At 44.5% G+C, this 26,038-nt stretch overlaps 1 protein-coding gene across 7 annotated transcripts in view; it reads right to left on the bottom strand.

Moving 5' to 3' along the window:
- The window catches only part of DOCK1 (dedicator of cytokinesis 1), a 585,238-nt gene that overhangs the window by 499,267 nt on the left and 59,933 nt on the right, over positions 1 to 26,038 (bottom strand). For all 7 annotated transcript variants that reach the window (XM_054659991.2, XM_054659996.2, XM_063782260.1 and 4 more), the window contains 5 exons: positions 20,971 to 21,054; positions 13,748 to 13,788; positions 9,756 to 9,811; positions 4,105 to 4,201; positions 1,107 to 1,255 (listed from right to left, as the gene is read on the bottom strand). In XM_054659991.2, coding sequence (XP_054515966.1) covers positions 1,107 to 1,255; positions 4,105 to 4,201; positions 9,756 to 9,811; positions 13,748 to 13,788; positions 20,971 to 21,054 — 427 coding nt within the window. The remainder of the gene's footprint in view (positions 1 to 1,106; positions 1,256 to 4,104; positions 4,202 to 9,755; positions 9,812 to 13,747; positions 13,789 to 20,970; positions 21,055 to 26,038) is intronic.

Raw genomic sequence — 26,038 nt, 5'->3', positions numbered from 1 at the left:
CCATCTCTACTAAAAATACAAAATTAGCCAGGCATGGTGGTGCATGCCTATAATCCCAGCTATTCGGGAGGCTGAAGCAGGAGAATCACTTGAACCCAGGAGGCAGAGATTGCAATGGGCCAAGATCATGCCATTGCACTCCAGTCTGGGCAACAAGGCCGAAACTCCATCTCAAAAAAAAAAAAAAAAACACTGGAGATTTCCAGCCAGCATCCCAGATATCACAAATCAGAGCCTTAAGGGGTAGGTCTCGGGATTCTATAATTCAACAGCTATCCCAGTGATTCTGAAATAGAAGAGCATTTAGGAACCATGTGACCAGATACTTTTTAAGGCTTCTTGCAGCTCTGCTATTCTATGAAAAACTAAATATTACCAGGTGGAAAAGGGCATGGCCTCATTCTAGTTACAGGACCCAGCAGAATTAGGATCAGAGCAGCTTGTTTGCTTTCAGCATCAAAAAACACGTGCTAACATAGAAGGTACAGCTGTAGGCAGGGGTGAGCACTAAAGGCACTCATGCAGAGCTGGGGGGATGCCTGCTGTGGATGGGAAGAACTCTTGCTCTGGCAAGAGACATAACTGCACAAAGCAACTATTTGTTGTTTATCTGCAGTGAAATTTAACTGGGCTGTATTTCTGTTTGTGAAAACTGGCAAGCCTACACAGGTGACAAACTTTCCAGTGATCTAATGTCCACTCCAATGCTCAGAACCTGGGATTCCACAGAAAGAAACCTGTTGCTTGTCACTATGCAAGGCCCCCCAGATCTGGACTCAAAGTCAAAAACTATGGTCAGAAAGTAAAAGTTCCTTGCTAGGGGAGTAATGATGGGGTTCCCTCCAGAACGGTGAAAACGACAGGCTCCCTGGCTTCTTGACTCTATCCCTTGAAGAATGACAAGGTTTCAAGAATGGCTCACAAAATTCCCCAGTTCAGAATCCAATGGAAAATACCTCATCCTTTTCAAAATGAAAAACATGCCATTACTTTGATGGTAGAAATTTTGTTTTATGATAAAATATGATCTTGGTCTCCTGAAGGCTTATAGTGATGTTATTACATGGGATAATTTAAGCGTAAAATCATCTTTCAAATAAACAAACCTGTTTCCATAATCAATTTTGGCTGTGACCTTCTTCTTCAGTTCTTTGAGTTCATCCTGAGGCAGAGTTCCAGAAAGAATTTGTGATCGCCATTCAATAAGGTCATAGATCATGTGCCGCACACTTCGAAACATCTCCCTGTTATCTTGCTATACGGGGGAAAACCCAATCAGAAAGATTTTGTTATAAAACAGCATTGTGGAGATGGTAGAGAATGGATATCTCTTCAAATACGCATGAGGTATAAGCACTAGATCATGAGATTTAGTTAATGTTGAATTAAAAGGTGCTTTCAGCATAAACTAAAACATATTATATGGAATTTGGTTTCCATGAGACATTAAAAGATTAAAGGAATAAAAAGTAATGCATAATCCCCAAGATTTCATCCAACATCCTATGTCCCACTGAAGCAAAAAGGTGATCCCAACAGGGGCTAGACCTTGAGCGTCAACACCTGCTCGTGAGCTTCCTGCATCTGGATCAGAGATGGGCAAGTCTAAAGCTCCTCCGGAATTAGTCTGAGCCTAAAGATCTGAATCCTACAACCTACATATGGTCTTCAGAACACCCTGCACCCTGGACCCTTCTCAGCACACTGAGAACCTGAACTCCTCGGCCTTGCTCTCAGCTGAGCTATAGGGAAGAAGAAGCATTCCACCCTGGGCGGGCTGCTGCACACTGTGGTGTGTACAACCCACAAGAGACACTTCTGCAAGAGGCCAAATCTCAATCTACAAGCTCTTGGTGCTTTGTGACAAGAGGAAAATGCAAATAAGATGCAAAACTCACACTTCTTACCACTTCCTAAGAATTTTGATGGGATTGACGGTTCAAAGAAAAGCAACAGTTTGCAGCTTGCAATTACAAGCGTACAATAATCAAGGAGATTAGGGATTATCTGAAGGAAAATAACTCAGTGGTTCTTTCCATGAAAAGAAATTTAGGTGGAACCTAATGTGATAAAACTCTAAGCACTGCTGGCCTTGGTAGCTCCGGCCTATAATCCTAGCACTTTGGGAAGCAGAGGCGGGAGGATTGCTTGAGTCCAGGAGTTGGAGACCAGCCTGGGCAACATAAGGAGACCTCATCTCTTCAAAAATTAAAAAAATTAGCTGAGCATGGTGGCTCACAGGTGTAGTCCCAGCTACTCAGGAGGCTGAGGTGGGAGCATTGCTTGAGCCCGGGAGGTTAAGACTGCAGGGAGCTGTGATCATGCCACTGCAATCTAGCCTGGGCAACAGAGCAAGACCCTATCTCAAAAAATAAATAAATAAAAAGGTATCTAAATGTCATGGTCCCTTTAAAACATTAAATTTGTTCACTGCCACTTTTTTAAAAAACTCCCCCTCTACATATCTAAACCACGTACTGAGCTCACTCTGGTATTTAATCTTCTTTCTAGGAGTTTCTAATATCCACGCTGCCTTCTCTTGTCCACTGCTCTAAGGCTGTATCAACTATCTAAAATCCTTACTATTTTGCTAATATCTACAATGTGCAGCAAAAAAATGCATTTTTTTTTTTTTTTTGAGAAGGGGTCTCACTCTGTTACTCAGGCTGGAGTGCAGTGGCGCAACCTTGGCTCATTGCAACCTCCGCCTTCCAGGATCAAGCAATTCTCCTGCCTAAGCTTCCCAAGTAGCTGGGACTACAGGCATGCTCCACCATGCTCAGCTAATTTTTGTATTTTTAGTAGGGACGGGGTTTCACCATGTTGGCCGGGCTGGTCTCAAACTCCTCACCTCAAGTGATCCATCCGCCTCGGCCTCCCTAAGTGCTGGGATTACAGGCATAAGCCACTGCGCCCAGCCCATATAAAAATATTATAGCCATTTTTGGGGTTAGCTTTCTTTGCACAAATCCAACCATGTAAGTCTATCAGAGGCAAATTTAAGTTTTGTAAAAGGAAACCAAGGTGCTCATTAAGAATACCTACTCTAGGGTTACAGACTTAAGTAGGTCCACTGACAATTAGCATCAACTCCTGTTTGTTTTGTTGCCATATTTTTGTTTAAAAATTGCTAAGTTGAAGATGAAACCCTGACTACAGAATTGCTCAGATTTACACAAAACATTCATGGCTAACTTTACGCTTTTAGGTTTTTCAGTACGTTTGATGACAATTACTGCAACTGCTTATTACTGTGCATTTATAGGAAACCACTGTATAATCAAAAACAACAAGCCTGCCCAACAAGCAGCTGCAGGACTTTAGGAAGTTTTCTATGTTCTCAAGAAATGAACGTACCGACTTCCTTCCAGAGCCCTGGCTTGGTGGTAATAACATTAGCATATGAGAAATCAACACTCTGAATAGAAATACAAGCTTAACAAAAGGTAATCTTCTGCAAATATGAATTTATGTGCAAAGAAATGCCCTGAGGGAATACGAAATGGAAGATGTCAGAGCTTCAACCTCTCTGCATTAATAAGACTTCTTCTGTGATCAGGAGAACTGGACAATTGCACACGAAGCTAGAATGTAGAATATTTCCCTATCCCTGTCACAAACACAGGTAAATCTAGAAGACTCTGTTGTTTTTCTTAAATGATAAGAGGTATTACCTACTGTCAGACAACGGCAAAAAAAAAAAAAAAAAAAAAAAAAATAGTAATTGCCCTCTACCGGATCCTTAAATAAGCACCTATTACTGTTTAAAAGGTGACATCAACACCCACTGCCCGATCCCGCGTTCCAGGGGCCTGAAACAACCACATTTCTCCTTCCAATGCAAGGAAAGACACATCCTACAGTCCCTTCTGCTACAGCTCACTGTAATACACCCAAATACATGGCAGGTCGAAGGGCACACAGCCCCCAGCAGGGGCTAAACTCTCAGCCATGTCGCTTCCTTTGCCATTTCCGAGTAAAACTCTGTCTCAGAAGCTCTGCTTTTAAGGTTCGCTGAGAAAAAAAAACATCCCATTGGCATATCAGGGTCAAAAAAGCCCACTCTCTATTTCTAAGCTTTGAATGAATATCTCATTTTCTCACCACGTAGAGCTGCCTCCAGATGGTGGACCACTCTCGGAGTGTCGTGGTGACTTCCTGGATGAGCGGGAGGTCACCCGGGATGACTGTTTCATGTTGCCTGGGAGGAGAGAAGGAAAGAGCAGCTGAGTCCACGGTTTCACTGCCTGCTATGAGTAGTACCTGGTAAATTTCACATCTAGGCCATAGCGTTCAGTAGGAAGCAAATGGGAAGAAAATCTACAAATAAGACTGCATGCACACATATAAATACATACGTCTCTACGAATGACAAGTTATATTTGTACAGAGCTTGGGAAGGTTCATACATTACCCTGCACGTAAGCCATCCACCTCATACGTCAAGGTAAGATGAAAGAGGCAAATAATATTCCATTAAAAGTCTACAGAACGTCAAGGTCTGGCAAAAGGAAAGTATATTCATAATATGTGTACCCATCTATCTTAAAGATGCCATAAATTACAGCCGGTCCATGTGTCATTAAAATGCAGGTTTGGGTTAAGATGACTTTTACATTTTCCAACATGCATAAAACTCATTACATGATAATACAGGAAGCAGTTATCCTTGGCGAAATATGAGAGAGGTTACAGCTTCCAAATGTCCATGGTTACTCTATCTGATGCCAACTCTGATTAAACTCTGTATCCTCTTTCTTATCCTTTTTCCTCCGCCCCAAAAGGTTAACCTTTGACTTACTCTTCTTTTTTGAGACGGTGTCTCGCTCTGTCACACAGGCTGGAGTGCAGTGGTGCAATCTTGGCTCACTGCAATCTCTGCCTCCCAGGTTCAAGCGATTCTCCTGCTTCAGCCTCCCAAGCAGCTGGGACTACAGGTGCCCACCACCACGCCCGGCTAATTTTTGTATTTTTAGTAGAGATGAGGTTTCACCATATTGGCCAGGCTGGTCTTGCTGGTCTTGAACGCCTGACTTCAGGTGATACTCCCACCTCAGCCTCCCAAAGTGCTGGGATTACAGGCATGAGCCACCGCGCCCAGCCCCTTGACTTATTCTTAACTCATTACCGATTTATGTGCTGGTTTTCATCAAATCAACCACTGCTTCCTGGGCATGTGCTCTGGGTCAGGCACTAAGCTAAGTAAGACTCAGACTACTGAGGGTTAGGGGGAGAGAGTGAATTTGTGGCTGGTGTAGTTAGGCTAGCTGGCCCCACAGGTTGTCTGTGTGTCCTGAACAGGCAAGAATGTGGCCAGCATGGAATGCCGAGGGATGGTACAATAGGTCCCACCTACATCCCTTGATGTGCACAGAGCCCAGACCTGTGGAAGGAACCCTGACTTTGGCTCACGATTGGGGATCAGGCCTGCAATGACTTATTGACAGTTGAAGGGAGGATCCCAAAGCAAGAGACAATGGGCACCCTGGAAGAACGGTGGTCTCATGGATAGTTCCAGAACCAGACATCAGAGGGAAGGGTGCAGGCAAAACCATCCCCTAGAAAACTGCTATGAAGAATGACCCTTTGGGCTGGGTGTGGTGGCTCACGCCTGTAATCCCAGCACTTTGGGAGGCCGAGGTGGGTGGATCAGGAGTTCGAGACCAGCCTGGCCAACATGGTGAAACCCCGTCTCTACTAAAAATAAATAAATACAAAAAATCAGCCGGGCGTGGTGGTGCGGGCCTGTAATCCCAGCTACTCAGGAGGCTGAAGCAGGAGAATCACTTGAACCCGGGAGACGGAAGTTGCAGTGAGCCAAGATTGTACCATTGCACTCCAGCCTGGGCAACAAAGCGAGACACCATCTCAAAAACAACAACAACAACAACAACAACAAAATGACCCTTTCATGGGCCACCATCAGTGTCTACTGAAGAACATGACTATTAAAACAGCCCTGCCAAGGATGTCCCCAAGTTTCCCAGTAAGGATGCTGATGGAAATGCGGTTCATTACATGCTAAGGTGTCATCCCTATAAACTCTGCAGGCAGAAATTTCCTTCCACTCACAGTATGAGGATCTGCAACAACGACTGGGCTGTTTTCATCTTACGGATCCTGGGTTGAGTCCACTGGTGCTCCTCACACTGGCTATGAGAAGCTTGGAGCTCAATGACCTCCCTTCCACCATGTGAATAGGGCCTCAGTGCATGCACCATGTCCTGCTGTTGGTTCTGGTTCCGCCTTAGGTTCCTCCCTTCTGGTAGGCCCAGTGGATCCCTGGGATTAACGTGCCAGCTGGCATTAACGCATTTGATCTGGCTTTATTGTCTTACCTTTGTTACCACCTTGTTACCTGCCAGTGTTCAAGAATATGTAACCCCAATAATGCCTGCCTCATAGAGCTGCTGGCAAGACTGAGGGAAAGAGCATCAAGGCAGAGCATCTTTAAGAATGAATGGGGCTCCACGCCTGTAATCACAACACTTCGGGAGGCTAAAGCGGGTAGAGCACGTGAGGTCAGGAGTTCAAGGCCAGCCTGGCCAACGTGGTGAAACCCTGTCTCTACTAAAAATACAAAAATTAGCCAGTCATGGTGGCGTGCGCCTGTAATCCCAGCTACTCGGGAGGCTGAGACAGGAGAATCGCTTGAACGCAGGAGGCGGAGGTTGCAGTGAGCGGAGATCATGCTACTGCACTCCAGCCTGGGCAACAGAGCAAGACTTCATCTCAAAAAAAAAAAAAAAAAGAATGAATGGGACATAGCGGAGTGAGGAAATGATGGGTCAAAGGGACACCGAGTTTCTGTTAGATAGGAGGAATAAGTTCAACAGGCCTACTATCCTACACCAAGGTGACTACAGTCAATAGCAATGTATTGTATACTCGAAATTGCTGAGAGTAGATTTTAAGTGTTCTCACTACAAATAAATGATAAGTATGTAAGGTAATGCACACATAGTTAGTTTGATTTAGCCATCCCACAATGTATACATACTTCAAAACATCATGTTGTACACCATAAATACATATAATTTTTTTTTTGTCAAATCTAAAAATAATTTTTTGGCCGGGTGCAGTGGCTCACATCTGTAATCCCAGCACTTTGGGAGGCCAAGGCGGGCAGATCACTTAAGGTCATGAGTTCAAGACCGGCCTGGCCACCATGGTGAAACCCCCATCTCTACTGAAAAAAAAAAACACAAAAATTAGCTGGGCATGGTGGTGAATACCTGTAGTCCCAGCCACTGGGGAGGCTAAGGCAGGAGAATCACTTGAACCTGGAGGCAGAGGTTGCAGTGAGCCAAGATCTCGCCACTGCACTTCAACCTGGGTGACAGAGCAAGACTCCCTCTCAAAAAATAAAAATACACAATACAAAATAAAAATAATAATAATTTTTTTGGAAAAGAGAATGAATGGGACATAGCAGATGCTCACCCAATAGTGGGGATGATTCTCATTAGTTACTTGGCTGCCTAACTGAATGAGGGGTGAAGAGACAAAAGTCAGGGCTGGTGGTCCCGATGTGAGCATCACCCATAGAGACAGATCATCTGAAGAGGGGAACGCAACAGAGGCCATGTCAATCAGGGAGGGGCAACAAAGAAATAGGAGACGGCTAGGACAGCACCCTCAGAGTAGCAGACACAGGACAGAGGAGAAGGTGACATGCCTGAGCAGTAGGTCAGCATAACAAGAAGAGGATGAGGGTATCGGCGTTAAGAGGGGCTTTCAGTGAAGCAGGGACCAACGTGTCCAAGGCTGCAGTGGAGCTCCAGAGGCGGAGGATGAGAAGACACTGTGAGGTCTGGACATAAGGAGGCATTGCTAACCATGTCAGTACTGGGAAAAGCATGGAGGACAAAATGGGAATTGCTTTGGTTATGGGGGAATAGGTACAGAATCAGTGGTAACAGGCATAGAGTAATCATTTGGGATGTCTGAGAATGAGTGAAGTCAGCATCCAGAAAGAAGAGAGACAAAGCAAAAGAGATCCTTCACGAGAGTCAATGCAAGCAAGATACTGTGAGAGAGATCACATGAGAGAGAGCTTTGCAAGAGAAAGACAGAGCCTGCAAGAGAAAGACAGAGCCTGTAAAAGAAAGACAGAGCCTGCAAAAGACAGATCATGCAAGAGAGAGCTCATGCAAGAAAGAGAGGCTTACAAGGCAGCCTGCAAGACAGAGGCCATATGAGAACGATCATGCAAGAGACCAGCAAGAGACAGATCCTGAAAGAGACAGACTCTGCAAGAGAGACAGGACAATAAACTTGGAGAGCAAGAAGGCAGGCAGAGATGGGATGAAAGCATGTCCCACACTGGCACTAGAAAGGGGAAAGGACCAGGAGAAGAAGGGACGGTGGAAGTCTACAACAACCTGGAGGAAAAGAAGAGGGATGAGATCACCTGTCAAGTCTGAAGGCCGGGGTTCTTCAGGGAAGGAGCTGTTGGGCAGCTGGGCTTGAGTGGCCGTGGCAAGAGAGACAGATAGAGCCATGAAAAGAGTGTGGGGAACAATCACAGGGAACCCAAAGCAACAGCAGGGAAATTGTTTCTAAACTGTTCATTTCACCATAGCTCTATGCATTTGCCCACAGTGGGGCACCTTGGAGCAGAAGGCCCAGGAACAGGAACCAAATGTGTCTCTGTCTGCCTGTCTGGTTAGGTGTGACTCTACTTATTGAGACTCAGAATAACCTGTTGTTCACTTTATTATCATGCTTCATAATTACATTTTACATATATTCTTTTGTATATATCAAAGTGCTTTTTAAATAATCATACACAGTCTGCCCTGTATAAGGATTCTAATGCAGATATAAAGTACACTAAATGCACACTTGATCCAGTTACTTCCACAGAGTAAAAGTCTCAACTTTCTTTTTCTTCCCTTTAAAACTTTGCATACAAAACACTTTATCTGTCTAAAAAGTACCATATTGCAGGTCATCATCATTCACGCCTCTAAATTATTTTCTTCACTTTAAGTATGCTTCATGGAACTATGGAACCTGAACGGTTCTTTTCGTATGTTAAAAGTACAGTGCTTGGAAAGGCAATTTTGTAATCAGCCAAAGAGATGTCATTATGCAGTAATCATATGATTAGTAATTTTGTAATTTACATATTTAACTGAGTGTGAAGATGTAGCAGAGACAAAAAAAGAAAACATTTTAATGTTCCTTCTTCCAAGTTCACACCTGGTTATTCATTTGCCATTCCTGCCTAATGGGTTCCTGTTCTAGAAATGTCCTTTTAATGATCTTATACATCAGTTTTATGACCTCTAGGAAACATACATCACAATTAGACAAAATGTAAACTCGTGCATGTCCCAATTTAACAACTGTTGCTTCACCCTAAACTCCATTTATATCACAGCCTGCAATGTCTTCCCAAAAAAAAAAGGGGACTCAGAGCTGGGGGGCTTTGGAGTCTCTGCCAAATGAAGTCAGTAGCTCACAGAGGAAGCACAGAGCACCAGGGCGAATGTTTTCCAATAGGGACCCCAGGTTCAAGGACAGTGACTGCCAAGTATGGTGCTGACTTCAGACTCCGTAAAGGATCAAAGCCATGTTAAACACAACTCTGAATCACAAGTCCCCTTTCTCTCCCCAAAACTCCTGTCCCCCAGGAGTCAATCACACCCATTGTTTTGACCCTCTCATATTACGCCATCGTACAAAAGAGCAGCAAGGCCAAATATAGTACTTGAAATTCTTCATTTAAACATCAAGACCAGACTCACCCTTTTCCTTCAACTATCGCTTCTTTAAGATGAATATATGAAGCAGGAAATATACCCTTTGGGAGAAAAAAAAAAAAAACAGTAGCTTTTATTATCAATAGGATTGCTGAATGTAAATCAAACAATAGTTCCCAAAAAGGTGGGGTGAGGGGTGGCTAGATCGCTCTTAATTTTTTAAGTCTTAACATATCAAAGAAAACACAAAGAAGTGGAAAAGACGGCAACTCATTCGGCTTGTATTGCAGAGTCTGCCGATGTCTTAGAAGCAAACAGGCAACACACTTGCAAAGGAAAAAGTCCACAAAGATACAGGCAATTTGCAGGCTGCTCCATAGATCACACCTTTTTGGCCTCAATGCAGGCAGAACAAAGGCCAATGGATGTCTCAAAAGCAATTTTTGATATTGGTCTCCTCTTTCAAAATGATGAAAGTTGGTTTACATCACCAATTATCCCTTGTGCACTGACCATGTACCCAGACCCACAGGGACTTTCTCAGAGACCTCCCCAACAGGGGGGCCCTCTGGTAAAATACAGGAAGACATGTGGAATTTCGCCCAATCTGCACAACACCTGGGGGTACACCCTAGCTTCTGCTGATAAGCTGGCCAACCTCCCTCAAGTGCAATGCACATGTGAGCCCAAGAGAATGAAGCCTGGGGAGAGTTTCTCAACAGCACATTCAGCCTCAGGCACATTCTGTGAAGTGCCAGAAAGAGCTTTATCAAGAGTTTGGGTCCGAGGCCAGGTACGATGTAATCCCAACACTTTGGGAGGCTCAGGTGTGTGGATCACTTGAGGTCAGGAGTTCAAGACCAGCCTGGCCAACATGGTGAAACCCCATCTCTACTAAAAATACAAAAATAGCCGGGTGTGGTCGTGGGCACCTGTAATCCCAGCTACTCAGGAGGCTGAGGCAGGAGAATCGCTTGAACTCGGGAAGTGTAGGTTGCAGTAAGCAGAGATCCTGCCACTGCACTCCAGCCTGGGTGACAGAGCAAGACTCTGCCTCAGGAAAAAAAAAAAAAAAACTTAGGGTCCTGCTTTCTGAGCAAGCAAAATAACTCCCTTACTGGAATAAAGCAAAGGTAAGAAAAGAGGCAACAGGGCTGGGGTCTTGGGCAGTGCAACGCAACCCAGCTACCGCTTCCTGCATGAGATTTAGTGCATGCAGCAGAAATGGATAAAGTGGCACCCCTGTGGCTTCAAGGCACCTGTTGTGGGAATGGAAGCTTCTGCATGGGTTTCCCCGGCATTCAGCCCTGAATGATGCAGAAAACAAGCTACTAATCAAGTTTGGGAAGGCCAGGGGGTGGGCAGGGGGCAGGCAGGGGGCTGAACTGGTCTAGCAGGCACCAATGATTCATGTTGCTTCTGCCAACAAGGAAAGTGGCCAAATTCCATATAAAGAAGAATTATCACAGAGAGGGAAGGCGTCAGGCAGAGAGTCAGAGGCTGAGCAACAAACAAGACTGGGCCAGGCTCAGAGGTGCACACCTGCAACCAGCACTTCGGGAAGCCAAGGTGAGAGGATCACTTCAGCCTAGGAGCCTAGGAGCTCACCAACAGCCAGGGCAAGATGGTGAGACGCTTTCTCTGCCGAAATTTTTTTTACAAATTAGTTAGGCCTGGTGGTGTGCACCTGTAGTCCCAGCTACTTGGGAGGCTGAGGGAGGAGAATACCTTGAGCCCAGGAAGTTGAGGTGGCAGTGATCTATGATCATGCCACCGCACTCAGTCTGAGCCACAAAGTGAGACCCTGTCTCCAAAAAAATAAAACATTAACTTAAAAAAAAACAAAAGTCTGAAGGGACCCAACGCTGGGTTGCTGTGTTCAGGTCCTGGTTATCCGGGACACCTCCAAATCCCAGGTACACCCTCCTGGGTTTCTTTCCATGATAGCAATAGGTGTCCACCCAGATGGGGGAGAAAAACAAAAAACCAGTCCCAGTCTTGTCCATGTCCACAGGCGGAGACAACCCTCAATCTCAGCAAACCCACTGGAGAATCATGAAGCCACAGGAAGGATAATGACTGAGTGAGGCTGGACACACCTGCAGGTTTGAAATGCGCAACTTCCGCTGGGCCTGCTCAGCACCACCCCTGATCAACTGCACACTTATAACTACAGGAAAGTTGTTTACAGACACGTGGTGCCAGGATTCCTAGGGCCCACATCCCTTTTCTGCTACTGCCTAGGAGGCCCCTTACAAATTTATAATCTCTGTAAAGCTTGGATTTATTCATCTACCAGTGGAGATCTTAGATGGAAAAATAGCTACGGCCTACCCAGCTCTACTGTGTTGATGAGTTATGAATGAGTTATGATGTCTAGGTGCCCAGGTGTAGTGCAGAAATACTGTGGTTTCGGGAGGCATTGTGGGAATGGAAGAGATCTCAAATTGGGGAAGGTGATAACAAATACCAAGTAAGATTCAAAGAAAAAGGAACAGCTTGCCTGGGGCACATCCAGCCCAGGATGTGGCAGTTGTGTCCTATGTAGGAATGCGATGGGGGAGGGGCATATTAGTCCATGATCTTAATCTCTTATTACTAAAGGTTTCAACTGCAGCTTTCCCAAATTCAGAGTTTCATCTGCAGATACACACTATTTTTTTAGGGATAGATCTCACTCATTATGACCAGCAGAGGCTGGTCTCAATCTCCTGAGCTCAAGCAATCCTCCCACTTCAGTCTCTCAAGTAGCTGGGCCTACAGGTGCATATCTTTGGGCCTGGCTGGAATTCACTCTTGATTGGGGAAGGGAAAACCAATGTGAAAATAGAACTTTCCTTGGAGAAATCTATTCCACCATCCACTGGATTGAAATCGATCTTGTGCAAACTTCAAGGCTATAGGTCACTGGATGTGTAGAGACCTGTAGCCCAGTCTGAGTTTGGCAAGGTGGAGGTAAGAGGTCCTGGTCCCAATTTGCAGATCTGGCTCACTGATTTCCTAACACTGTCTCTCACATTAGACATGACTGTGCCAAAGGATGGCTGCCATAGGGACCACCCTGGACCCTTCCCAAGTGCTGGTGTTGCGAGAGGATGACCCATTCTGACCTGCTCAGCAAAGCCTGGGTTAGGGGCTCTGGGGAAGGCAGAGTGGAAGGACCCTGGCACTTGGGCCACTAGACTTTGGAGGACTTATTACAGGCTCAGGACCACAATCCAGAGTCCAGCCCAATAAGGAGATAATGAGAGGCAAATTTAGGACACAAAAGTAAAATGAACCATCCGTCAAACATAATTAGATATTAAAACATATCGGGTCAAACATAATTAGATATTAAAACATATCGGGTAACGTGGACAGCCCAACCACAGCTTAGAATAGAGGTTACTTCAAAATCTTAACATCGTAGAATGAAACAGAAGAGCCATAATTAGGTTCTGTGAAGCTAAGAATGTTAAAGCCACAACAGAATTGTGTACGGGAGTGCCCACCACAATGATCCGAGGTGTAATTACATGTCTTAGTTTCAGAAATTAAAACAACCACTCATGCAAACTGCTCTAGGAGAGCAGAACTCCTTTATTCACAGCTTGACTTAGGCAGAGTAAAAACAGTTATATGCAAGAGGGAAACAGCACGCATGAGCTTTGCAAATTTGCTAATCTGTTATTAAGGACAACATAAGATTGACAACTATGAGAAATAATTTTTTTCCTGAAGTCGCTTTACTCGCATCATTCTCTGACACACACAGGCCTAAAAAGGACACAAAATTCACGAACAGAAGACAACAGGCCAACACTATATCACAAACCAGCAATTCACTCACAGAGATGAAGCTACAATTTCTATGTACACATATTGTTCAGAAGAAAACAATCCAAGCTCGTTCACATTCCTACGCATATATTTTTTTAAATTCAGAGAAAGAGATATAGAAGTAAAACCCTCAGACACAAATGAGATGGAATTGATTTCCTCTCAAGGTGTGATTTATGAAGAGACATGCACTGTGTTTAAGAAGAAGGACTTACCTTCTTAGACTTTTTTCGTAACGTGTAACCTCGGTACCACCCTAAACAAACACAAAGTTGAAACAGTTAGTACAAAGAGACGTGTTAGGGTCCTCACAATACATTCATGATGTGTAGAACTCACTGTTTGGCAGAACCAGTGAGGTCAGTTTGTCACCAGCATTTTTCAGTGAGCCTAAGGCTTTGGAGATATACTACGTGGTTTCCCAGAGAGCATTTCAACAGCGCACCCGGAGCCCAGCTGGCAACCTTCACACACGGGCCTCCACACCTTCACCTCCGTCATCTCATGTGGTTCGGAAGCAGCAGTTTGAAGTTCAGATGCACAGTTCCAAGAGCAGGACTTGTCCTTTCAACCACTGGCCCTGAGTAGGCTCCTTGTGTGTGCATTTTCTTCACTCTCCCTCTGCCTGATTTACACCAAGACCTCTCCAAGGGCACATGTCAGCATCTCGCTGCCCCGAAAGAGAAAACCCATTGAGAGAGAACTTCCTCCCACTTCAAGACAGGGCACTTTTTCCTGGAGCAGCCACGACCTCACAAAGTACTTCTGTAGCAACAATACAGCCCTCAACCCACAGGAAGCTCCAGGGCCAAGCACAGGACACCCCTGCCCTTTGGGTTTGGCCCAGGCTCCACTTCTCGCTCCTTCCAAGTGGCAAGAGAAAGAAAATAGTGAGAGCAGAAAGAAAGACACACTCGAACCATCCGCATGCCATGGATGCCACACAGAAGAGTCCCTTCAACAAGGGACCAGACCCAGCCACACCCCTGGCACCCCTCTCAGGCTGAGGACAGGAACTGCCCCTGCAAAGGCCTAGGGGTCTACCATCAGTATCCAGCCTCCAAGCACCCCAACATTTGTGAGTTCAGATGGATGATTTTTTACTCCCAAACATTCTGAAGTCACTCCAGGCCATCTAGTTTCTGGAAAGCTAATCAAAAGCTCAAAGAGGCCAGGCACAGTGGCTCACGCCTATAATCCTGGCATTTTGGGAGGCCAAGGCAGGTGGATCACTTGAGGTCAGGAGTTCAGGACCAGCCTGGCCAACATGGTGAAAGCCCATCTCTAATAAAAAATATAAAAATTAGCCAAGCATGGTGGTAAGCCCCTATGATCACAGCTACTCAGGAGGCTGAGGCAGGAGAATTGCTTAAACCCGAGAGGCAGAGGTTGCAGTGAGCTAAGATCATGCCACTGCACTCTAGCCTGGATGAGAGAGCAAGACTCTATCTCAAAAAAAAAAAGCTTAAAGACAAATCCCAACTCTGCCCCATAGGAACAAAGGACCCTGTCAGAGAGTGACAGAGGGCACTTGGAAAACGTGAGCTGGGTAAATTCCCAGAGAATAACCAAATACTGGGTTTCTTTACACTATTAAAAAGGCAAACCTCAGAACCAAAGATCAGACAGATGTGAAAACAGGCCATTGTCGCAGCAACTGGCCTCCACCTCTCTCAAAAGGTGAAAATTTTCACAACCAGGGATGAAAAGGATGATTGTGAACCAGAAAGTGATGGTGTTAAGATGAGCAGAATCCCCAAGGGATTACTAAACAGCTGTTTTCTGCATATCCAGAAAAGAGAACAGAAACTGCCAGGACTCTGGCAAAGGTTTTGCTAAGACCCAGTTATGACGAACTGAACTCATTTCACTCTCTTGACTGGAGACTCAACAGACTGATTGGGGGAACCTCAGATACAAAATGCCTAGACTTCAGCCACACATTTGAAGGATTATCTCCTGATAGCCATATTGTCAAGTTCAGTGGTTTTGATAAGCTGGCCCAGTATCAGCGCCCATCTATGACACAGTGCTCATATATCAAAGCCCATCTATGACACAGTGCTCGTATATCAAAAAGGAAAAAGAAAGGTCAGTTGAGTGAGTTATGCAAAGCTGTGTACTCAGTTTCGACAACTATCCTTTATCCTATTACAGTCTCCCTGCAGTTTCAACATCAATATGTCCTTTCTTTTCTGAAACTGACAAAGATTAACGTCTTAGAATAGATAAGGAAATAATACAGAGACAAAGACAGCAACTAAGTATAGTAAGAAAATGAGGCCAGGAGTGGTGGCTTACTCCTGTCATCCTGGTATTTTGGGCAGCCGAAGTGGGCAGATCATTTGAGGTCTGGAGTTCCAAGACTAGCCTGGTCAACGTGGCGAAACCCCGTCTTTACTAAAAAAAAAAAAAATTGGCTGGGCGTGGTGGCGTGCACCTGTAATACCAGGTACTCGGGAAGCTGAGAATCACCTGAACCAGGGAGGCAGAGGTTGCAGTGAGCTGAGATCATGCCATTGCACTCCAGCCTGGGCAATAGAGCAAGACTCCATCTCAAAAAAAAAAAAGAAAAGAAAGAAAATGAGCAAAGTTTATAAACTATGTATAGAAGAAACCCATAAGACCTCCACATGTATGAAGAGATGCTTCAGTTTAATAATAGTCAGAGAAATGAAAAGTACACAGTTAAGAGTGGTAGAAGGCAGAACACTGCAGGATGCAGGAAGCCCCTGGTCACCGTGGGTGGCAGTGTCCACTGCAGCAACCAGCCTGGGAGAAGCAGGCCCTGCTTATCCAAAGTCTACATGTCCACACCCGAGACCCAGCAAACCCCTCCTGGGAATGCAGCCCAAAGACATCTGTGTGCCCTGCAGAGTGAGACAGACATGGGATGCTCAGGGCAGCTTGATCTTGGGTGGTGGGAAGCGGGGACAACCTAAGTGCTCATACCTGGGGAGGCAGGCAGTTAGTAAAACATGAAATGTGCACACAATGCAGTTAGAGCCATGGACTAAAGGGACACAGAGAACACAGTGCATTTTAAATGGAGCACCAGGGAAAATAAAAAACAGAACAAGACTATAATGACACACTTATATCTGTTAAAAACAGATGCACACCAAACAGCACAAGAACACAGGCAAACAAGAGGCCACTTCACACACAGTAGAAAGGTTTTCTATGGGAGGCAGGAGGAGGAAGGGCCAAGCAGTAGGCATGAAAGGCAAGGAGTTTTGTGTCTTTATATAATGTTCATAGGCAGTTGATTCCTCTTCTAATGGCCTTCCTAAGCAAAATGAAAATCATGGTTTTCCTCCCCACGATTTTTGGCATGCACTACTTCTTCAACAAAGTGAGCCCACACACCATGTACCAGAGACCACACTGGGTGCCACAAATACAGAAAGAGATTAGACCCAATCTCTGTCCTCCATGAGCTCAGAAACTGGAAGTGCCCTAAGACAAGTAGGGGTCACACCACAAACCCTGCTGCATGACAGAGTTCAGCATGAAGGAGAGAGGATGTCCCGGCAGAGGTTTTGCACCGGAGAGTGAGAGAACAGAACGGAGCGATTACCTGGCTGCTCTGGGGCACAGCAAAGAGGGGATGAGGCTGGAAGGAGAAAGATTCACAGCTGTTACAGAATTAACTTCTCCCTGGCACGGCTTGCAAGTGGCCTCCACGTAGTCAACCAACTTGCTCCAAAAAAAAGAGACATCCACCCAGGGAACAGGCAAATACAGGCAAGACACAGGTCCCAAACTCGGGGAGGACACAGTCCAGCACAGGAAAATGGCGGTCTAGTCATTTTAGAAGAAAATGCATCACTATCCCTTTTAAAGAGTTGAATAAATTAAGTTTGAATGTGGCTGAATCAAAAGGACAATTTCCTCAACTTTGGGCAATGCCTGCAGCTTGCCTCTGGTGCAGCATCTCACCCTGGGGACGCTATGGAAGCCCTGGGGACCCTATGGAAGCCCTGGGGACCCTATGGAAACGAGTCGACAGCAGGATTGGCACGCCCTTGACCAGACAAGAGTCACTCAATCAACACTGGGGCCTGGCCTCACCTCTCCTATCTGGAGATAGGACATTGTTTAAAGGCAGGGGTCTGCACGAATGAGCTCTCAAAGCTCTTTCCACTTCCACCATGAGCTAGAAAGCTCATTTTCTTTGTTCTATGCTGTAAGCCTTCGTGAGCTCAAGAAAGAGAAATTAACCACAACTTGAAGGTAAATTTAGTCTTTGAACCCTAAAATAAAGATTTATCATCTAGAAATTATAGCCTCTGGAGCAAGCTCTGTAATATCCTGGAAAGGATCATAGAAAAAAAGAAAATCAAACTTGCTAAACCAAAAAGTCATCTTAGAGGAAAAGGAGAGCCAAGGAAAGAAAAAGAAAATGCCAGACTCTAATACAAGCCATGAAATTTAGACAAAACAAGAAGAAGATATTGGAAAACAAATGGAAGTACATTATTCTCTTGTTATTTAATGACAAAAAGTCACCACACTCCCCAAAGTCAAAACTATTAATACTTCTCCAAATGCATTTCTCTGATTAGATTCAGATTAAAACCAAAAAGTTAGTTGTCAAGGAACGGAAATTCATTTTATGCTAAAGAGCCTTTACAAAGACTGAAATATTTTCATCAGAATCTAGAAAGAATGACTAGCCCAGAAAATTAATGTTCACTGTAGATCTCTTATCATGATGTCAGCCAAAAAGTCAAATGCCTGCAATCAGATATTTTTGAAGTTACACGTATTACAAGGACCACTGACATGCCCGAGGAGTCCACTGTTTAAAAAACACATTCCTCAGCTGGGCATGGTGGTGGCCACCTGCAATCCCAGCTACTCAGGATGCTGAGGCAGGAGAATCCCTTGAACCCAGGAGGCAGAGGTTGCAGTGAGCTGAAACTGCACCACCATACTCCAGCCCGGGCGACAGAGCGAGCCTCCATCTCAAAAAAAAAAAAAAACCACCACCACACACGCATTCCTCTTATGAAGCAAAGAACAAAAATGCAGTCTCCACAGGCCCAGGGGCCACAGGAAATCATTAACTATTCAGGAATGACATCATTGCCCAGTGTTTATTAACCAGGATTTCAACTTCAACTGACCGGCAGCAAAAGTAAAAAAAGATACAAGAGCATTTCCCTTCAGATCAGAAAAGTGTCTGAGATGAGCGGTTTGATCCTTAACCTCTACTTAATTTCTCTCTGTCTCCTCTCAGACACATGCAGTATATACTGAGAGGAGATAAGGGAACACAACTGTCAGCTGTAAACACGGAAAACAAGCAGAAGACCCCATCACAACTACTCATCCGCTTAAGGGCTGGGGCTGGTTTTTGCAGAGCTGCACTGGCTTCCACGCAGAGGCCACTAAAGTCGATTTTTTTTTTCAGACAGGACTTTTTTAGGGAAGGTACAGCATGCATCAGATGGGGAAATAAGGGCCATGAACATGGATCTGTTAGTAGGTCTGTGTTTCTCAGAGGAGTCTACCAGGAGCTGGTCACAGTTTGCCTCAAGCAGGAAGCTGGGCATACTTCATTCCTTGTAAAGTGGATTTCAAGTTGGAAGTTCAATTTGCTGATTACTACGGGATGTCTTCAATTTCCCCTCTCACCCCCAACCTCCCATGTGGAAGGGTTTTGCTAAAAAACCTCTGTGAAAAAGCAGTTTTTCTACTGAAATTATCCTTTTTCTTCATATGCTATATGGGAACCACCCTTTCAAGCAGGAAATTAAGCCGACAACAATAAGAAAACACAATCTCACCAAAACCTCCAGATCTGAACAGTCTTTAAAAAATCAAGCCCATCATTTCTTCCCTTCTGTGCAACAATAACCACAGCATAAAATGAAATATGGCCTGCTCAAATTATTTGCAAAACACAAAATATAAAAACAAATTGTCTGAAAAGCCAAGGACATTGGAAAACCACTGTCACCAATAGTTTATTTATTGGATAATTATAACAATTGCTTCAGGACGGGCGCAGTGGCTCACGCCTGTAATCCTAGCACTTTGGGAGGCCGAGGCGGGCAAATCATCTGAGGTTGGGAGTTCGAGACCAGCCTGACCAATGTGGAGAAACCCCGTCACTACTAAAAATACAAAATTAGGTGGGTGCAGTAGCACATGCCTGTAATCCAAGCTACTTGGGAGGGTGAGGCAGGAGAATCGCTTGAACCTGGGAGGCAGAGGCTGTGGTGGGCCAAAATCGCGCCATTGCACTCCAGCCTGGGCAACAAGAGCAAAACTCCGTCTCAAAAAAAACAAAAAAAAAATATTGCTTCATTGGACGGCATCCCATATAACTATGATAAATCTCTGTTCATCCCAAGAAAATGGGGATTACAGGTTTAAAAAAAAAGGAAAGGATGAAAATTGGGGTTCCTCTGAGACATACTGCTAACAAATCTAAGTGAGGACATTAAAAGAAAAAATCTTAGTTCACATCAAACACATCAAAACAATGAAGCAGGCTAGGCACAGTGGCTCACGCCTGTAATTCCAGCATTCTGAGAGGCTGAGGCAGGCAAATCACTTGAGCTCAGGAGTTCAGGACCAGCCTGGGCAACATGGTGAAATCCTGTCTCTACAAAAAATATAAAAATTAGCTGAGTGTGGCAGCATGCACCTGTAGTCCCAGCTACTTGGGAGCCTGAGGTGGGAAGACTGCTTGAGCCCAAGAGGGGGAGGCTGCCTGCGGTGAGCTCTGATTGTGCCACTGCACTCCAACCTGCATGATGGAGCAAGACCCTGTCTCAAAACAACGAAGTAAACTATCTTAAACCTATTTTTTATCAAGTGGTCAACTGTTAACAATCAAGATTTATACACACTTGGCCAGGCAGAGTGGACCACACCTGTAATCCCAGTACTTTGGGAGGCTGAGGTGGGCAGATCATTTGAGGTCAGGAGTTCGAGACCAGCCTGACCAACAGGGTGAAATGCAGTCTCTACTAAAAATACAAAAAAATTTGCCAGGCATGGTGGTGGGCACCTGTAATCCCAGCTACTCGGGAGGCTAAAGCATGAGAGTCACTTGTACCTGGGAGGCAGAGGTTGCAGTGAGCTGAGATTACACCACCTCACTCCAACCTGTGCGACAGAGCAAGACTCTGTCTCAAAAGGAAAAAAAAAAAAAAAAGATTTACACATGCTTGAAAATAAGGAGCCAATGAGTTTAAAAATGGGAATTTCAGTTTTAAGTTCACCTTCATAAAGTATTAAACAACAGCCTCACTACTACCCTTACCTGAAACAGTATCCATCTGCAAGAAAAGGGAGCCTGAGAAGGAAGCATGACTGTCTTATGTGTCTGTAACAGAGGAATGCTTTGCCCAGCAGGCACTGAGAAGGTGTGCCATCTGCCCAAACATGTAAGAGAAAAGATACCAAGATGCATACGCACCTTCATATGTTTCTAAGATGTGCACAGTGTCTCCGATCTGTAAAGAAAGTTCATCCGCTCCTCTGGCATCATAGTTATAAAAAGCTGTGATGAAAAAAGGGGAAATATATTAGTAATAGTAAAGATAGAAGTGACCATGCTGAGTCGTGTTGGCTTGTTTTAATGTTGTTGTTTTTAATATTGAAATGCATTCAGTCGCTGCCTGCATCATCCTCTCTGATACCCACAGAAGTGACCTTTTCTTTCAGACAAATATAAAGGGTCAATAGTTTAAGGAGGAGAAATTCATAACTACCCACGACACCAGATGACCATAAGTGACATAAGAAGACACTGTTAACAGCATTTTGATTGACACTTCAATACTATCTTTTATTTCCACTAATAGATTTTTATTTGCCTATGAATCAATTGCACATGGAGTGAATATTCTTTGGAAACCAAATTAATAAAAAAATTATCATATAGCAATGTTGATATTAAGCCAATAGATTTTATAATCACAGTAGACAAAAATATGTCCTGTGTTAGAAGAAATCCTTAAAACTGACAATGATAAGCAAGAAATGTCTGAAATCCCATGTTTATCCTGACATAAAGCTGTTCCTATTTTGCAAAAGGATCATATTGCTCCTACATAAGCCCCTAAAAAGTCACACCATTAAATTCCAACCACACTTTTGCTCATGCATTATGGAATAAAGGCAGCAGTCACAGGTGTAAAAAGGATGCTACAAAGTGTTTAAGGCCCAAAAAGTATTCGACTAGCCCACTCTCAATTTAAAAAAATATATATTAATATTCCTCCTACCCAACAGCCTCTACCTAAAAGGATATAGCATTCAATATAAAACTCATCTTCAAAATCCCGGATCAAAGCTCTCATCCATCCACCCTGCACAGCCCAGCCAGGCGAGGCTATGCACAAAAGGCACCTGCATTGTGGCACACCTCTAAAATTCTCTAAAATTAAACCATGTCATGTGCAAACTCCTCTGGCAAGCACGGGCCACCATACCTTCCCACCACACACTCCCTTCCCTGGGCCCTTGAAGGAAAGAAGCCAGTCCAGCCCACATCTTTGGGTACCAACTTCTCCCTCGCCAGCTGGGCCTTCCCACTGGGTGCACCTCATCACGAAAGCCAGACCCAAGTCTGTGTGTGATCTTTTAACTCCGCTCCTCCAAACAGCCCTGGCACCACGCAAAGCTTCCCATCTCTTGTTCTGCATGAGCCAGTCTTATTTCAGATGTGTGTGTTAAGACATCCCCAACTAAAGAAAAGCCACCGGAGGGCAGAGCCACCCACCTTTCAACATTTCCTGCCCACACCTCCAAGGACAGGAAGGTGCTTAGCTGTACAAGGAATGGCCTCCATAAACCTGAGCTGCCTGAACTGCACCTCAGGCTGTAAAGTCCAGAATTTCAGGCGCACGCAGCCTCCTGGTGTTCACGTTCATGGTCTCTACAGACAGCTAAAGTGGGTAGGGCAGCACCTCTCCCCGAGCCCCTGGGTGCCTGCCCTCTGGCAAACGACCTGCTCTATCTTCAGGTTTTCAATGGCCAAAATAAGGACCGGATACTGACCTCGTAGAATTGTGTGTGTGTTTTGTGTCTTAGAGAAAATGATGCCCCTGTTGGATCTGGCACAATGGGGTCCATGGTGAACACTCAGGTAACGGTGAAGGCCTTCCTTTTGGTTGTATTTTTTTACTGCTATCAAGATGTCTACCGCTACCTGAATTCTTTTTAGAAAGCCAAAGCAAGCACATTGCCACATGTGCACAAAAATTCTGTAATATCAAAAGCTAGACCTATGATATTGAAAATTCTATTTCCTCAGGTATCTTCCTATATTTTCCCCAAAATTCATAAAATTTAAGTGTCCTCAACTGACAAAGATGGTTATTAGTAGTTATTAAGTTTATCTGGCATTTTACAGTGAATCTTTAACACGAAATAACTGCATCACGTGAAGGAAGCCCAGGGCAGAAGCTGGACTTCCCCAGCTCAGCATGACCGTATTTGTAAACCTTCAGGAACCATAAATGCATTTATCACAGTTCTTAACAGCATCCCTGCCAGCACACCTATTCTGTTCTAGATGTGGGAAAAAATAAACACGTCAAAAATCATAAAAATGAAATAAAATGAGCACATCAAGGGTAAATACATTCAAGCACATGTGAATTTGTAAAGCACATACACATAATTCCTTTCTTCCTGTTTCACCTCTAAATACCCTACTCCCCAATCCCTAAAGCAGACAGTGGAAAGCAGTGATTAAAATCTCATACATGGATATGGAAACTTCAAATTTAACTGTGAAATGAGCCAGACAACCCATGATTTTGTAGGTAAGAAAAAAAAGAGCCTCAGGGGTTATGCACATGGCCCCAAATCATGCAACCCAGTCAAGATCACAACCCCAGATGCCCAGCCCCTAGCCCTTTGTTTATTTTAGGACTAATGATTAAATAATCCCATATATGAAGACAAATTAAAAGACAGCCTTGCAAGGGTATTTGACAAGGGAGTAGGAGAGAGGAGCGGAAGGATGCAGATAGAGTAACAGCCCTCCAAAGACGACTCCAAAGGCTTTCACGGCCACAGGGGCACTGCGAGGGTGATGAAATTCAGGATCTTGGCCGGGTGTGGCAGCTCATGCCTGTAATCTCAACACTTTGGGGGGATTACTTTTGGGAGGCTGAGGCAGGCAGATCACTTGAGGCCAGGAGTTCGAGACCAGCCTAGCTATCAAGGCAAAACCCCGTCTCTACTAAAATTACAAGAAAAATAGCCGGGCGTGGTGGTGCGCACCTGTAATCCCAGCTACTCGGGAGGCTGAGGCAAGAGAATCGCTTGAACCCAGGAGGCAGAGGTTGCAGTGAGCCGTGATCGCACCATTGCACTCCAGCCTGGGCAACAGAGCGAGACTCCGTCTCAAAAACAAAAAGAAAAAATTAGGATCTTGAGATGAGCGTTAATCCTGGATCAATCCAGGTGGGCCCAATGTAATCACAAAGGTCCTTATAAGAGGAAGACGGGAGGGTCAGAGTCAGAAGGAGAGGAGGTCAAAGAGATGCAACAAAGAGGCAAAACAAGCCGAGGAACACAGTGGCCTCTGGAAGCTGGAAGCGGTGAGGAAGCGCAGACTCCCCCACAGCCCCGTGGGAGCATGGGCCACTGACACCTACACTTTAGGACACTGAATCTCGTGTTTTAGCCCCTGAGTTTGTGGCAATTCGTCACAGCAGCAATAGGAAATTAGTACAAGGAGGTGTGTGAAAAGCAATTTGAAAGTGGTACTTTGTGGTTCACTGATTGACTCTGGAACTGGGGTCTCCACTGCAGGCACCTAAACCCAGACAAGTCCAGGGCTGTGGTTCCCAATTCTTGAGTGACATGAGAAAAACAAGAACCATGTAGGGAATTTTTTTAAATGAATCCAAAAGTATGTAATGTAAGAGGCTATCCTTTATTCTGATTATTTGGCCTTTCACAGTTGCCCCTTCTTAGGGGGTGAGGGCAACGACTTCTTGTCTCCTTTAAGAAGGATGAGGATGACAAATGGCATCTGATTTAAGATGATGTCACCTGACGTATGACGTACTACAAAGATGGTGGCCTTTTTGCTGATCGCTCAGTTTTGCTTCTTCAATTTTCTGATCTGTTAGGGTCTGGGAACAACTCCATAGAGAACAGGCTCATGGCGTCCCATTCACATCCTGGCAAGGGTGGCACCAGCCTCCCTCTGGGTGGTGGGCTGAATGCCTACTACATTCTCCCTGGTCAAGTCCATCTTCCTTTTATAATGGCCTGGCTGCCAATAAGCATCTTCAGGTCCACACGAATTTCTCAACCCTGGACAGCAGACTCCAGTGTAGAAGCTGGACACATTGTGTGAGATGTTAAGTGGGAAAAGAGACAGAGATAAACCAAGCGCCAAGTTCTTTGCTTGGATGATGTTTTGGTTTTTTGTTTTTTTCTTTTTCTAGGAGAGAGTGCAGCAGCCCACAGTGAGTGGATCTTTTCCCTAAAATAAAAAATTAACAGCCTGCACTCATGCCTCATGCAGCTGTGCCTTATCAGAGACCTAAAAAGGTACTGCGATCACCTCTGTTCAGTCTCCTGATTGTCTATAAAAAAGCTGCCCAGGAAAATGCAAACCAAACCACCATGAGGTATTATCTCACCCCAGTTAGGATAGTTAGTATCAAGAAGACAAAAAAATAACAAATGCCAGTGAGGTGCAGAGATAAGGGAACTGTTAGACACTCAGTGGGAATATGCCATTATAGACAACAATATGAAGGTTCCTTAAAAAAACTACAAATAAAACCACCACACGACCCAGCAATCCCGCCACTGGGCATGTATCCAAAGGAAAGGAAATCAGTGTATCAGAGACACATCTGCAACCCCAAGGTTCTTGCAGCACTATTCATAATACCCAAGATACGCAATCAACCTAGGTGTCCCACACAGATGAATAAAGAAAATCAACATAGGCGTCCAACAACAAATGAAGGGATGCCAAAAAATGTGGTATATATACATAATGAAATACAATTCAGCCACTAAAAAAAATAGAATCTTGTCATTCCCAACAACATGGATGGAATTGGAGGACATTAAGTGAAATATGATAGGAACAGAAAGTTAAACACCACATGTTCTCACTCATAGATGGAAGCTAAAAAAAACTGAGCTTATAGAAGTAAAAAGGAGAACAGAGGATACTAGAGCCTAAGAAGAGTAGGGGGAAGTGGGGACAGGAGAAATTTGCTAAAGGATACGAAATTACAGCTAGATAGGAGAATTAAGTTCTAGTGATCTATAGCTCCTTAGGATGACCATAGTTAACCATAATATACCGTACAGTTTCAAATGGCTGGAAGGAAGACACTGAAATGATAAATGTTTAAGATGAGAGACATGCTAATTACCCTAATCTGATCACCATACTTCATATGTACCACATGAAGGTGTACCCCATAAATACATACAATTATTATATCATCTCAACTGATGCAGAGAAAACATTTAATGAACTGTACCACCCATTC

The sequence above is a fragment of the Pan troglodytes genome, chromosome 8 (assembly GCF_028858775.2).
Source record: "Pan troglodytes isolate AG18354 chromosome 8, NHGRI_mPanTro3-v2.0_pri, whole genome shotgun sequence".
NCBI classification, from domain to species: Eukaryota; Metazoa; Chordata; class Mammalia; order Primates; family Hominidae; genus Pan; species Pan troglodytes.
The sequence above is the reverse complement of the archived record's forward strand: the minus strand, read 5'-3'. Positions and strand labels throughout refer to the sequence as shown.